This window comes from Cricetulus griseus (assembly GCF_003668045.3).
Source record: "Cricetulus griseus strain 17A/GY chromosome 1 unlocalized genomic scaffold, alternate assembly CriGri-PICRH-1.0 chr1_1, whole genome shotgun sequence".
In the NCBI taxonomy this organism is placed as follows: domain Eukaryota; kingdom Metazoa; phylum Chordata; class Mammalia; order Rodentia; family Cricetidae; genus Cricetulus; species Cricetulus griseus.
Genome location: NW_023276807.1, coordinates 218,634,916 through 218,650,883, shown reverse-complemented (window position 1 = coordinate 218,650,883; position 15,968 = coordinate 218,634,916). Strand labels below are relative to the sequence as shown.

The following is a 15,968-nucleotide window of genomic DNA, read 5'->3' as shown; positions in this document are numbered from 1 at the left end:
GCACTGGCTGTGGTGTAAATATCTCTATCTCACCATAATTCCCAAGTGGCAAGCCAAGGTTATGGCCTTAAGGGGTGGAGTCTTTAAGCAGCAGAACCCTCATGAATGGGATCAGTGCCCTTAGAAAAGAGCCCCAAAGGAGCTAAGTTGCCCTTCCCACCATGTGATGGCAACACCAGATGCCATCAAAATTCTTCATCAAGAACAAAAGCAGCCAACAAACACCAGAAGGACAGTATGCACTGTTCTTTCATCCAAGGACCTCAAACACCTGATAATCTTTATCTGTTTGTGCTCCAACAATAAAATACCTGAAGCTGAGTAATTAGTAAAAACCAAAGAGTAGATTCCCTCAGACACCAACCAAATGTACCAATACCTTGGACTTCTCAAGTCTCTGAAACCATTTAAAAAAAAAAAAAAATCACATCTTTTGGTCCTAAGTAACCCTTAATATAATATTTTGTTACAATACCATGAATGAACTAAGAATCAAAGCTTCTTTACTTCTAATATTTCTATATTTAAGACAAAAAAAAAAAAACCCAACACTAGCATTCAGGCAAAAAATATAATGAAAACCAGAGTAATGGGTGATTCCCACAGTCACAAGAAAAGGGTCTGAGACAGCACTGGGGCCTCCCTGCCTAGGAAGCAAGTGCGTCTGTACTTTCTGGAAAGGACTCCTGCAGAGTCTGACAGAGTGAGGCTGGGAGATGGCAGAGGTGGCAGTTCCAAGTGCGCAGCATCCTCACATGAAACATCAGGAAGGAGCCAGTTGTCTATCAGAGCTCTGCAAATCAGCCAAAGCTAAGCAACCAATGGAACCTGGAATCAAGGAAAAATGGTAAGCAAGTTTACAGCATTCTGATCTGTCTCACCTACCTGGAGCAGTAAGTAGCCCACGTTCCCAGACTGGGACTCTTATCCCAGGTTCCAATAGCAGTAGAGTAGGCCTTTTTGCCTACTCTACAGACTGTTCTAGTCTGTCACAAAAACCTGCTGCATACCCAGCCCCAAACCTGCTCCAGCTGGAGGAAGGCTGACAATGCTCAAGATTACCTGAGGTAAAGCACCACAACTGAGATGTAAGACAGAACTGGGAGACCTCACAGGAAAAGACAAGGGTGTCCTTGGGAATTAGGGCAATCAAAAGCAGCATACACAGAGGAGGATTTCAGAAACCACACATATGCTCAGGCTGGGATACAGGCTCAAAAGCAGCATGAGGAGACCCTAAGGGGTTTTACCTTAGGTTGAATTTGTACCAGACACTAGTCTGAGTAACTGGTCAAAGTGGACCCAGCAAAGAGCCAACTGGCAAAGAGAGGAGTTTAGCTTGTTACTTGTTTGTTTTTTTTTTCTCCTCCCATCCCACCCCCAATTCTGATGACTCTGGATGATGAAACAAAAGAGTCACAGGCTCAAGGCCAGCCTAGGTTAAAGAGCAAGCTTGAAGTCCCTGTATGTACCTTAGTGAGACCCTAAAGTAAAGGCATTTTATAAGAGTTGGAGGAATAGCTCAGTGGTACAACACTTGATTATCATGGTCAAGACTATAGGTTCAATCCCTCTCTTAGGGTTTCTATTGCTGCAACAAAAAAACATGACCAAACGGCAAGTGGGATGGAAAGGGTCAGCTTATACTTCCACATTGCTGTTCATCTGGAACTCAAACAGGGCAGAATCCTGGAGGCAGGAGCTGATGCAGAGGCCACGCAGGAGAGCTGCTTACTGGCTTGCTCCTGATGGCTTGCTCAATCCACCTTCTTATAGAACCCAGGGCCAACAGCCCAGAGATGGCACCACCCACCATGAGCTGGGCCCTCGCCCACTGATCACTAAATGAGAAAATGCCTTATAGATGGATCTCATTAAGGCATCTCCTCAACTGAGGCTCCTTCCTCTCTAAGGACTCTAGATTGTGTCAAGTTGACACACAAAACCAGTCAGTACAACCCCAGATATTGAAAGTCAAAACAACACAACAATAACAACACCACAAACTTCCAAACAACTCTCAAGCAAATGGGACAGGGAATTGGGTCCCTACAAAAAACAAGGGGGTAGGGGAAAGATGATAGTTCTCAATAACCAAAACCATAAAACAAGCAAACATTGGAGAGGGGGCTGTGGGATCAGATTCATAGAAAGAGCATAGTCTTCAGATATCTGGGTTTTCCACAACAAAAACAAACACCAGCAGACACAAGCGTAAGAAATACAAAGCAGAGGAGGTTTAAGTCCATTAAAAAATAATGGAAAGTACCTAAGAAGGTCACTGTACTTACTATGTAAAAACTTCAAAGCAACTTCTAATATGCTATGGAAGGTGAAATGGAGAACATTTTCAATCAACAGAAGAGTTCATGAATCAAAGATACAATACATGAAAACTAAGAAAGGAAATAAAGTAGAGCCTGACCAGAAGCAAGGATCAAGAGAACTAAAGGAAAAATACAGAAAGCTTTGTTCCAGAATGGATGGAATTCAGTGAAGACAAATAATGACCAAGAGCACTGTACTGCACATAAACCAACAAGACCCAGCAGCCACAGCAGACGCTACCCCAAACAGCAAGGGCAGATGTTCTTGTTAAAGTTACTTGAACACAGCACAGGAAAAGTGCACACTGGTCCACAGAAAGGGTCTCTATCAATTCAAAATAGACCTAGATGGGACAAAGCACACTCAATGACAGCACCTCCACATTTCTCAACAAGCTTCTCACAGAAGCCATCAGGTTGTCACAGAGGTCCTGGGCACTCTCCACATACACATGCCGGACTCCTGATAAAATCAATTTGGTCTCCTGTTACCACGGAGGTGATACAGTAGAGGTGGGGTTTTCGTTGATGTTTGCTGTTTCCTGTTGCTTTTTCTTAACAGCTGAAAAGTGTTCACATAAATTCATTTTAAACTTCGAAGCTCTTCTCTTCCTCTATGGCTGTCTCGAGTTGTCAGCAGAAGCAATGTCAGAAAGCACCGCAAACCCGAAAGACCTCAGGAATATAGTCCTGCTATGACGTATGGGAAAACATCTACTATAACTAAGCTGCTCCCAAAGAGGGTTGAATCCAGCAAGCTGCCCACAGCTAGTGCAGTGGTTTCAGACTACAAATTTTATCAGTCTTATAAAATCTTGTAATGATAGCTAAGTCACTAACCTATCAACAGCTTATCTGGGGATGGGGTAACATATACATTAAACACTTTGTGCCCTGCACAGGACAACCCTAAACTTAAAGCTGTAAGCCCAATTTCATGTGGACTGTGAACTTTCTACACCTTTCTTCTCAACTCACTCCACCAGGTCCTTACCTCCATCACTGCTCTAACTCCAGTTCCAGGGGATCCAACACCCTCTTCTGGCCTCTGCAATCCATAAGGCATGCACATCATACACATACATACATGTAAACATCCATACACATAAAGTAAAAATTAAAATACAAGTGTTAATAGCACTATGAAAACCACTCACTTAAAAAGTTAAGACACTACTGGCTGAGAACTGTGCAATGTCCCTTCTATAAACTCTCCTGCCCATGCAGCCTGATTGTTAAGCATCTGATGAAGCAGAATGACAACAGCTGTCAGCTACTCTCCCACGAGAGAAAAATGACAAGGGGATGGCAACTGCACCAGAATGGTGTGGCATCTCCAGCACTACCACTCTTGGGAGTCCAGCACTCACTCTTCTCTCTTCCAGATGGTTAGTGACACTCCACCAATTCACAACAAGTGTAGGAGCCTGTACTGTACATTCCTTCCCAAAACAGTTGCTCAGGAGCACATTTGTGCAGCAGTAAGGAAATCAAAGTGTATGACCAACTAAATCTTCCTGCAGCAGGGCATTACACATTCCAGCACTAGAGCTGCCAGCTGTTGCCTAAACACTATTTTCCAACATCTTCTGAAGGCTAGTACTTACTCAAACAGATTTTTAAAAGAAAATGAATGCAAAATATTGTAATTATTAGAAGATTATTATAATTAGGTATTCTGTTCTTTTCTTTGATACAAGGAACAAAGTGCCTGCAACTTGCAAGGAACATAAAGTGTCTTCCTTTAGTTGCTTTTTAATCATCTTGGAAGTTATACCAATCCACAGGGCAGACAACCTGACCTGAGTGTGCTTCCAATTACAGAGCTCCCCTCAAGTCTCCAGCAAGTTCATCAGGTCTTCTCACAATCCTATTCCACAAATGCCAATCAAGCAGAGAAAGGAAAATGGGCAGCCATGGGGTACTACCACCTTCTCAAACACTTCATAGCCACCTTGTGGAGAGCAGAGTGGTTTCATACATCCAAGGGGATTTAACCTCTCCTTTTTCTAAGACAAGGAGAAAGAAAGCACATGGATTTGTTCACCATCTTTACACTTCAGATCTGGATGAGTACTCAAGACCCCTTTTTAAATTCTGATGATTTACTATCTCACCCTGGAAGTAAAGCACAGTTCCTCGGCCCCAAGCACTACACTTCCTTCACCTACCAGACCAAACCCTTCCAAAACACATCACCCTCTATGTGCCAGCAGCAGCCATGAGGATACAAGGCCCTTCTTATGAACCACCTTTCTTTTATGGAACGGTGTATAACACAAGACAAGAATACAAGCCTGCAGCTAATCTCCCACCTTAATTTGCATTTAAAGCATGAAAATGGGTGTCAACTTCTGACCCCTAGGAATGAGATGCTCTGCTCTGCACTGCACACTCCGCCATGAATGTCACACCTTGTAAAATGCTTTTTACAAGAACCCCAATTCCTACAATGAAAGTTTCCAACCTGATATACTACCACAATCTGGCATAGTTCTGGCATATATTTGTTACTCTCATTATATAATTTGCAGATGACCCTCACATCTGAGAAAATTTTTTTACCCACACAGGTCACAAATTGACTTCTTAAAAAGAAACAAGAATTTTCATCTAGAGCTCTGCATGGGCTCACTGGTGGTGTATTACATAAAGAAGCCTTAATTATTAAATAGCTGCTAAGTAAATATATAGTTATTATTTTCCTGTGTCAGTGACCCAGTTTTAAAGGCCATTTAAGAATCACAGAAAACGTAACCTATTATTAGTAGAGAATTAGTAGAGAAGGTGCTTTTAAACAGCAGCTAAAAACCTCCTTTCTACAATGGTGGGTGCCTATTGTTAAAATAGGACTTGACTATGAATGTCTAGAACATAGTGACCTGTCTCAAGAGCAAATTAGGGTTAGCTTCACACTTAAATCACACTTAGATAAGTAACACCTTGGTAAGGAATTTTCAGGTAATTTACTAACACAAAAATCAAACAGTCTGCAGTATATTTTAATACATAAAAAGTTTCAAATTTAAGAATAAAATTTTGCAAGGTCTTCTAGGTATTTGGTTGTCTGTAAAATTAGCAGATAGAAATAAAGTCACTTTGGAGAACCTGAGTTCAATAAAAATCCCATGGAAGGAAGAGATTTTCTTTAAAGGGACATTAGCTGTGGTTAAAAGTCAAAACTCAGTCTTTTCTAAACCAGATGAACTAAGCTTTAAAACTTGAAACACTGACAAGTCTAGGTATGAGGTCACAATATCTTGTGTACATTTTTTACAATAAAATATCACTAGTGTCTGGGAAGACAACCTAGTCAGTTAAGTGCACAGCAAGCATGAAGACCTGAGTTGCATTCCCAGATCCCCCATGAGAAAAACCCAAGTGTGGTAGCACACACTTTTAATCCCAGCACCAGGGAAACAGACAGGTGGCTGCCTGGAGCTCACTGAAAGCCTACTTGGTGAGTTCCAGCCACTACATACGTACATACATACATACATACATACATACATACATACATCTTAAGGTGAGGAGCACCTGAGGAACAGCACCCAGGGATGTCTTTGCACATTTCATTTAGGTATATTTAGTATGACTCAGGCTTCAAATCATTACACTTAGCTCTTAGTTTTAAAGATTCAATAGTTAACTATTTTCCAGGCAAGGACAATTACATATTTTTAAGGGCAACTGCACAATGGATGCCTGACAAGGTCCCTAAGTTCTGAAATATCTCTTTTTAGAGAAACTTTTTTGATTCTAAATTAAAGCAAGAATCAAAAGTTTTAAAGGCAATTGAGGAGTCAGGCATGGTGGGGCACAACTATAATCACAGCATCTGGGAGGCAGAACCAGGAAAATGACTCACAAATCCAAAGCTGGACTGACCTATGCAGTGAGTTCCAGGCCTGCTGGGTTGCACAGCAGACTGTCTCAGAAACAGGTGGGATGTCTCAGCAGATAACACTATCTGCCATGTAAGCCTGAAGGCCTGAGGTCAATCCCTGGATCCCATGACAGAAAAAGAAAACCAACTCCCAAAAGTTGTTCTTTGACCTCTACAGGCACACCATGGTACATGAGCACCCAAACATGCAGCACCCAAAAAGAAACAGAAAAGCAACCACAACAAGCAACTTCTTATACTCTACACCCATTAGCATGATATACATGATTGTACTTTAATTCTTTGACAATTTCGTACAATGCATATTGACCATATCTATCCCCCTCTCTCATGGATACATGTTTTTGCCACTGTAACCTGAAGACTAGATGGTTTACATTGCTATTTCCTTTTTGGTCTCCTTCCACCAAAATGCAAACTCCTTTTGGCAAGCAGTGCTAGTCATTCTTGACGTAGGCATGGTCATTGGGTTCATCTCTAACCCAGGCATCTAAGTGGAAGTAGTATGTGTCATTCAAGCCAGAAGTTGAAGAAATATGCTTACTCTCTCCTATCTTTGGCTGGATGTTCTGCAGGTTGAGGGAACCAAGTGCCAGAAATGTCAGGGCTGCCACTAGTCAAGACCACCTGCAGCCAGGACCACAGCAACAGGTCATGCATTCCTATTGTGCTATGCAGCTGAGCCAGAAACTAACAGTGATTAACATACAGGCAAATCTGCTGCTTCCCACTTAAGTAACTTCTTGATTTGGAACTTCTACTCATCCTTCAAAAAAAAAAAAAAAAGTAAAGGAGGGGAAAAAAAAAACCTATGAAAACAGATTGTTTATATTGCAGAAAGCAGTCTGTTTATTCTTACCCATCAGTCTTTTCCCTGACAACTGGCTACTGTTGCTCTTTTTGTTTACTGTGTGCTCAGATGAATTTTAATATAAACCCTTGCTATAACCACATAACAAATGAAGCAAATTCCCAAACCACTCAGGCTCCAGGCACGCTATTCAACAGGATCACTTCTCATCCAGTGGTGAGGTCACAGAAGCACTTAAAAGAGGGTTAAAACAGCCCCACTTTGCTTCTTTACTATACGCAAGGACCACCTAAGCATGAAAAGAGTAACCATTTTCACTTGACTTTGGTACACTTTTGACTGTACCTGCTCACCCAAGCTAGACTTCCAGTAAAGCAGAACCTTGACATTTCAATGGCACATCTTGACATCTGTCAATTCAAACACATGTCACAGTACATACTTCTATACCACAGGCTCCTTCTTTCAGGACTGCAAGGTGGGAGCAGCAGCATGTGGGCATTAGCCTGAAGCTCATTCTTCTTAGCATCTTTGCAGCTACTGAGCTCTCACAAATGAGAAAGATGGCAGGGAGGAAGACTGCTTTCCAAAAGGATGCTGAGGGTCTTATCAAAGACCTTCCTCTAGGGCCAGCAAGATGGCTCAGCAGATAAAGGCACTTGCTACCAAGCCTTGCAACCTGTGTTCAATCCCCAGAATCCAAATGATGGAGGAAGAAAACCAACTCCCACAATTTGTCCTCTGACCTCCAGGCATGTGTGTGTGCACACACTACTGTTCAAATTTTTTAAAAAGGATTCCACATAGGAGACTCAAGGAAGACCTAGATTCACCCATGCACAACCCAATGAAATGTCCATGGAAGGTTAGCCTTACTAGTATCTGTATCTGAGCTTCCTGCTTTTTATTACTGGTCTGCTGACAGTTGGTTTTAGGTACTCTGTCTTTGCTCTCTTCCCCACAGTCCTGATATTTGTAGTTTGTGGTTCTCCAGAATGAGAATCATTGCAGTGTTCAAATAATGACCCTGACTTATTTCAAAACTCCAAAGAAACTTCTAAGTCAACTGAGTATCTCATTGCATTTGAAGTGTCAAATATCTCCATAGCAACATTCAGAATTTCAAGCACACTATAGGGCCACAGCAATTATTTGATTAATACATAATCTACATTTTCATCAACCCCATTCCAGTTTTTAAAAACCTAGCCAACCATTATTTAAATACCTAAGTTCTAGTGAAATCAAGAGAGGCTGGAGAGATGGTTCAATGCTAAATGAGTACAGAATGCTCTTGCCAAGGACCTGAGGTTCAGTTCCCAGCACGGCACAGTGAGTTACAACCATCCATAACTCCGGTTCCAGAGCACCCGGCGCCCTCTTCTGGCCTCTGAATACAAATGCAGGGAAAACACTCCTACACAAGAAATATAAATTAATAAAGAAATCTTTGTAAAAATTGCTAAAACCACTCAGAGCACCTGTCATAATTCTTACCTCAATAAACCCGCCTAGAGCTTAAGTTTACAAAACAACCCTAAGTGACATAGAATGTATCCCTTTCTCCTTAAAAATACTTCATGAATTCAAGATAATGCAACTGCATTCTCACTCCCCTCTAGAACAACTGGGGGAACTTGCTGGAAACCTAACTTTCAGGATACTTAGATTCTTTCTTTGAAGGCTTACTTATTTTTTTTTTCCTTGCCAAGCATTGGGCACGTGCCTTTAATCAATCACTCAGAAAGCAGAGGGAGATAGCTCTCCATTGAATTTGAGACCAGCCTGATCTACAGAAGTGAGTTGCAGGCCAGCCAAGGTTACATAGTAAGACCTGTTTCAAAAACAAAACAAAACAAAAACAAATTCACTTTATGTGTATAGTGTTTTGTTTGCATGTACGTTGCAGGAGGTAGGGAGCCACCTGACATGGGTTCTGGAAACTGAACTCAGGTCCTCAGGAAAAGCAGCAAGTGCTCTTAATAGCTGAGCCATCTCTCCAGTCCCTAATATTTAATATTCTTGGGGTCATCCCAATCCCAGAACTCATGAACTAAAATCTCTCATGATGGATCTGAATATTTGACTTTGGGATGAACTGTGAGTTTGATGCATAGCCCAGGCTGGCAAGTGAGTACTTTGTAACCCTGAGGCATTTCCAACAGATCAACATAGAACAATAAATAGAGACAGCTTATAGATTTCGCTATTGAATGGTGGCCCAGAGGGGGGTCAACCCTGACATATGCTCTTGGCGTTGTAGATTTATGGGGCTGGAAGCCATCTACCTTGAGAAGAGAGTTGGATAGATTGCTGAAAATGTTCTCAAGGCAAGCTCACTGGTGATCCCCAGATGAGTGTCACATTTGATGCCATCATCAGCTACAAGACTTGAAAGACTTCCCTAATACCAATGGGATCTAATGCATTAGACTAAAAGAGCACGGTGTCAGAGAACCTTGGCTCACCTACCAAGTGGTCCCAGAGTGTCAGGGGCACCACAAGTCCAGTTCTGATTAGTCAGAAGAGCAAACTCTCAGAGGGAAGCAAAGTCACTAAGGATGCCACACCAGCTGACATGGCCTTCACTTTTCTCATGGGGGAGAAAAGTAAGATAAAAACTTTGCTATCATTGAGATGTTGCCAAAAATTCCCTCCACCAGTGACCAGTGACAAAGGTTACATAACCTCTCTGACCCCACTCCTTCTATAAAATGGGTGCAAAATTTAAATTAGATGATATGTATATAAAACAGAACTTGATGTATTTCTCATACTCCTTAGCGATTTCTCAATTTCTCTTCTACTCTCATTGCCATTCCATAGTCTCATGAGTTACTTCTAGTAAGTGTTCACCCCAGCTGACAGCAAGTATTCTACACCCATCCTCTCCAACCCTAACGAGGAACTGGGGCAGTACAAGGTGTGCTTTATCTACCTTTATTTGTCCCTCCAAAACTAATAGAAAGCCTAAACTCTTCATTAATGACAACCCTCACTAGGCACCCTCCAAAGGTAGAGCCAAACGCAAAAGCCAAAATGCTGTGAAAGACCAGCATGGCCACAGACATGCAAACTCAGTCACACAATTCAGAGTGCCAGAGCCTCCAAGAACATGATCTCTCTTTCTAATAATGGCTGGCTCACTGAAGTGAAGTACTGAAAGTGAAGTCTGAGGTGACTGGTTCCTATGACTGACTCGCACACCCATTATCGCTGGGGAAAGTGCCTGAAGACTAGAGCACACAAAAGCTACACAGTAAGCTACATGCTCACCTATTAGTGCCAGGAAAGCTTGCACTAAATAGACCTCAATCACACTCTGATGCTGCACAGAAGCACGTCCACCATACAAAGCACTACAAACACAGCATCTGCTGGTTACTTTTGTTAACTTGACAGGAACCTCAAATGAGAAAATACCTCTATTAAGGCTGCAGGCTGTAGGGCATTTTCTTAATTAGTGATGTGGGAGGGCCCTGACAGTTGTGGATGGTGTCATCCCTGTGTTGTGGGTGCTATAAGAATGACAGCTGAGCAAGCCACTAAGCAGCACTCTTGCATGGTCTCTTCATTAGCTCCTGCCTCCAGGTTCCCATCCAGTTTGAGTTCTGCTTTGGCTTCTCGCAATGTACTATCATTCATGGTATGTAAGCCTTTCCTCCCAAGTTGATTTTGGTCATGACGTTTCATCGCAGGAATATTAACCCTAAGACACAGCTACTCTTCCTTGCTCCAAGTTGGGCTCCACATTAACAGAGACATCAAGCACCATGTGGTACCTTGACCGGAAGACAACACAAGGAGAGCACTCCTCCACATCAGGAAAAGCATGTTCTTAAGCAGGCACCGTATTCTTTCCAAGCAAACTCCTGAAATTTTACATTTTAAAACAGGCAAGAAAAAGAAGGGAGAGAAACAAGTACTCAATGTTTAATGGAATTGGTTTTGACAATGTACAACTTCAATGATATCTTTTCTTAGAAACATGGCCCAAATCAAATGATGGATTTCCTAACCTTAACCTGGATGCCATGTGACCACATGAAATAGCACAATTTGGGTCACAATTGTGACAAAGGAAACAACTAGAACTCCAAAGACCTGCAGTAAAGGACTAAGTCAATGTGTGCTTATACATGTTGACAAGCAACCATTTGCCAAAAGGGAGAAACAAGAAAAGAGTGAGAACCTTTCTCACAAGCTCTTCCGTATGAATGATTTCAATGCAAACAACATGCCTAGCAGGTATTAATGAGCAGACCTTGTTCTCAGAGCATTTCAAGCAAAGTCAGTCCAAAAATAAAAAATGAAAATCCTTTCTCAGTAAATACTGCTTTTGAAATGCAGCAATAGAGATGAAACAGCTTTGCTGAATTATTCTGTCTTTTAACATTGTAACTCTATGAGTTATGTAAAGATAAATTCCAATCTGAAAGTTTGACATACTAAAAACACAGGCATCATCCATAATTCCTTTCTAGTGAAGACTCTGAAAAGTTAAATGAAGATGGGGGTTATTTAAAGTATTTACAGCACCCCATTTAAATTCTAAAGGCTAAATCTACACTTTCAGTTTGTCCCAAAATCTAGTCTTCAACTTCCCACAAACACAATTAATTTTGGCTAAAAGAGGCATTGGGGTGGGGGTACGGGGTTATCCTGACAAAAACTACTGACTGACATTGAACTCTAACTTCATTGGTCTCAAAAGCTTACTTCCAACTAATGGAATGGGTCATGTTAGAATTAATTCTCTCAGAAAGTTTAAGGTGACACAAACATCCTTATTGCTCACATTCACACACACGAGATGAGACAGTAATTTCAGTTTGTTCACAAAGAAGCCTGGTTAGTAAATACATGCTGGAAAGTCCCTGCTAACAGTTTAAGATGGCTCTCATATCCATACTTTTTGATCCTCTCCCCTCACTGTTCATACCAGCCTCCAATAGTCTGAACAATTATATCCCCAACCCCAAACACACTTTGATTCAGCATGACTTATTTAGGGAAGGGGTTAAATTTTTAGATTTTAAATTTAAGATTTATTTTGAAAATGTTAATTGGCCAGCTATGCTCTATCTAAAAATTTTATTCTCCTGTTCATAAATTTTTATCAGCAGGAAACAAATTATCTGCAGACAAACAGAGCTAGAGTAGTAATGGTCACTGGATTGAACACAATTCAACGACCATGGGAAGACCAGGAAAATCAAGACCCAGTCTCGATTTTTCATGAATCTGCATGTGAACTCTGTAGGAAAATGTTCTAATTCAATCTCATGCTTTCTGAGATGTTCTGATGAGTCAAAATAGAAACCTGAAGAAAACATTCCAAACACAAACTTTCTTCCATTTAACTATTATCAGCTGAGGTGATAAGGCCTAAAATCTACTTGGCATAGAAGACAGTCTAGACCAGTCTCCTCAAAGGAAATATACTGACAGGATTCATCCCTGTGCAGGCTTTCCTAGAAAATCTGTTCCCCTTGCAAATGCTGTCACTGACAAAGTCATTGGTTCCAGAACACACTGAAGCTGATTTAAGTTGGAGGGCACAGGGTGACTAAGGTTTCAATGGTTCTTGATATAGCCAGTGAGGTAAACACTAATGGTAGTCAGTCAATGAGGTAAACCGTGAAAGTAATCAATCAGCCAGGCAGTCAGTGAAGTAAACAGTGAGGTAGACAGAAAGGCAGTCAGCAGACAGTGGGATAATCAGTAGCCGTTCAAGTAGACAGTGAGATGGTCAGTAAGAACAGCAATGGCCATCAGTGAGGTAGGTAGGTAATAGGCTAGTCAGCAGACAGTGAAGGTAGTCAGTTTAGTAAGGCAGTTGTAGTGAGGTATTCAATAAGCAGACAAACTCCGAGACAGCAGACAGTGAGATAGTGAGATAAACAACACCATAGTCAGTTAGTTAGGTAAGAAGTGAAGGTAATCAGTGAGGTAAACAATGAGGTAGAAAGCGAGGCAGACAAAGAAGATAGCAAGGTAAACAGAGAAGGTAGTGAGATGATGATGCAACCAGTGAAGCAGTCAGTGAAGTAGTCAGATGACAGTGAAGAAATCTAGTCGGTGAGCTAGTGAGGTAGCCAGTCAGTGGAAAAGGTAGCCAGTGAGGTAGCCAGTGATGTATACCCTGTCAGTAGAGTCGACAAGGAGGACAGCCAGTGGGGTAGCCAGTGAGGTAGCCTGTCAGTGAGGTAGTCAATGAGAGCAATCAGTGAGGCAAACAGTGAGGTAGTCAGGGGGTGAGGTCGTCAAAGAGGATAGACAGTGAGGCAGACAGTGAGGACAGTCAGCAAGGTAAAGAGTTAAGGTAGTCAGTGAGGCAGTGATGTAAACAGTGAAGCAATCAGTCAGTGAGATCGACAGTAAGGTAGACAGCTAATGAGGCAGTCGGTGGGGTAGCCAGCCAGAGAGGTAGACAGTTAAGGTTCCTTGGCAAGTGGTTTTGAGAGATCCACCTGACACACTAGGACTTTACAGAATGGGGGAAAGGGCACACTTGCATCTTAGATGTAAACAGAAATCACACATAGACCTGGCCATTAAAAACAGAATAGGTGCCCAAGTGGCTCAGTGATTTTCCAGAGGTGAGAGTTAACATCAAAAGCTTGCTGCCATTAGATACCATCTCATTTTTTTTCCCCTGTCACTGCGAAAAGGGCACATCTATTCCAGAAAGAAAAAAAAAAAAGTCATTTTTCCTTCAAGGAGGGCAGAGGTGTGGAGCCGTTCGCAGGGGCTGGGGCTGCAGGAGGAGGAGGGGCGTGAAAGGAAGGAGTGCTTTAAGGAGAGGCCCCACACCGGCCACTGCAGAGAAACGGGAGGTGGGGGAGAAAGGAAATGTCTCTCAGAGAAGGGGGGGTGGGGGCAAGGCCGAGTGCAACCGGCTGGAGGAAGCCAACTCCCCTCCAGGATGCGAGCTGGGGGTGCAGAGAGCGAGCGCCGGTTACCTTGGGACACGGGGAAAGGGGCAACCAGGATGGAGGTCTGCAGAAGAGGGAGGGCAGAGACAGGGTCTCCTCCAAGTGCGACCCAGGGAAGGAGATGGGCAAACATAGGGACCTAGGGCCTCCCCGGGGCCAAAAGGCGTGGCCAGGCATATTACTGACCGTCCGGAGACGCTAGGACAGCGCGCGGCTACCCCGCTCAGCCCAGCCGGGCCCGTCCGAGGGGCCCGCGCACGGCCGCAGCCCGCCCCACCCCCCCACGACCACCACACACACACACACACACACACACACACACACACACACACACCCCGCAGTGCTCTTACCTCCACACCTGCCCCATCTGCAGCAGGTGGATGACCGACTGCCAGATCCACACGGAGAGGCGGCACAGACGCTGCGCCCCCGGGGTGGCCGAGCCCCCCGCACCCGGGCCGCCGCGGGCCGCGCCGTGACCGTAGCCGGCCCCCATCATTGGGGGTCCCCGGCTGCTGAGCCCCTCCACGGCGCCCAGCCCGCCGCCCGTGTAGTCCTGCACGAACCAGCGGAAGCTCAGGCTCTGCACCAGCAGCGACGGCACCAGCACGAAGAACAGGGTCAGCCCGAAGCAGCCGTAGTCCCCCTTGCGGTAGTAGTCGAGGGCCAGCCACAGGTCGGTACCCACGTCCCCGAAGAACACCAGCAGCGCCAGCACGATCCACAGGCAGTCGAGCCACGGCCGCTCCACCTGCGGCGACGCGGGCTGCGGTCGGCCGGCCGAGGGCGTCGGGGGGTGGCGGCCGGTGGCCCCGGGCGGCTGCAGAGGCTGGTCCCCCCCGTCGGCGGCGGCGGCGCTGCGGCGCGGCTTCTTGCCCAGCAGCGAGCGCAGGCAGGCGGAGCGGCAGCCCCAGTAGCACGAGGAGGTGTTGCAGCAGTGGCAGATGTGCAGCGAGCTGCTCTCGCCGGGCTCGCTGCCGTCGCCGCCGCCGCAGCCGCCTCCCCCGGGCTCCCCGTCCTCCTCGCCGCTGCCCACCGCCTCGTCCAGGTTGTGCAGCTGGGCGAAGCCCACCCCCACGCCACCGCCATCGGATTTCGCCGCCATCTTGACTCTCTTCCCAGCTCCGGAGGTTGGGGGGGGACGGGTGGGGGAGAAGGCAGGGACCGGGGGGGAAACGAATGGAGAGGAAGGGGGGCGGGGAGGAAGCGGGGAGCAGACGAACAGGGGGGAGTGGGCCGGGGAACCCCCTCCGCTTCCGGGCGGGTGGCGTCACTTCCGGGCGAGCCCCCCAATCGCACGGCGCCCGCAGCCTCCTGGCCCTACCCTGCCGGCCAAGATGGCCGCCCTCCTGTGCCTCAGCTGCTGGGCGGGGGACCGGGGGGTTCTCCCCGCCAGGGCTCCCCTTCCCCTCTTCCGTTGACCCCGAAACCCATCAGGTTGACCCCTCGGCGTTTCAGAATCCCGCTGGGCTGAGTGAGGCGGTCCAAAGTGTTCCCAGGACGAGGCAGTGCCAGACGTTTTGGGGTCCCCTTCCTCTGCGTTGCAGCTCTCAGCTTTGCTCTAGGAGAAACGCCCCCTAACACCCGGCCGGCTTCTGGCGGAGGGGCGGGACCTCAGAGGGAAGGGGCGGAGCTAGTGCAAAGCAGGTGATTACTTGTCACTTCCGGGAGATAGGATGACCTCATTGTGTAGCTAGACCCCCCCCCCCTCCACCCCATGACTGTGTCTCACCTCTTGGGCTGTTTTTCTTTTTTTTTTCTCTTACATCCGTGTTATTTTCTTATCTTGAGGGGGCTCTAAAAAAATTACATAAGTCAGTATGGAGTCCACAAACTTACTGATTCTCACTTCTTTTAGGAACCTTTCATCTCTATTGACCTCCTGATTTTCCTGTCACTTGATAACTTTCCCATCTTTTGTAGTAAAGTTTCCAATGTTTCCTCAAGAAAATTCTAGGAAAAATCTAGCTAGCCATGAGCTTGGT

The 15,968-nt window shown here is 45.0% G+C and overlaps 1 protein-coding gene across 1 annotated transcript in view; it reads right to left on the bottom strand.

Annotated features, from left to right (window-relative positions):
• The window catches only part of Xkr6 (XK related 6), a 221,931-nt gene extending 206,843 nt beyond the window's left edge, over window positions 1–15,088 (bottom strand). The window contains exon 1 of the mRNA XM_027390350.2: window positions 14,334–15,088. Within this exon, the coding sequence (XP_027246151.1) occupies window positions 14,334–15,088 (755 nt within the window). The remainder of the gene's footprint in view (window positions 1–14,333) is intronic.
• Between the last annotated feature and the right edge of the window lie 880 nt (window positions 15,089–15,968).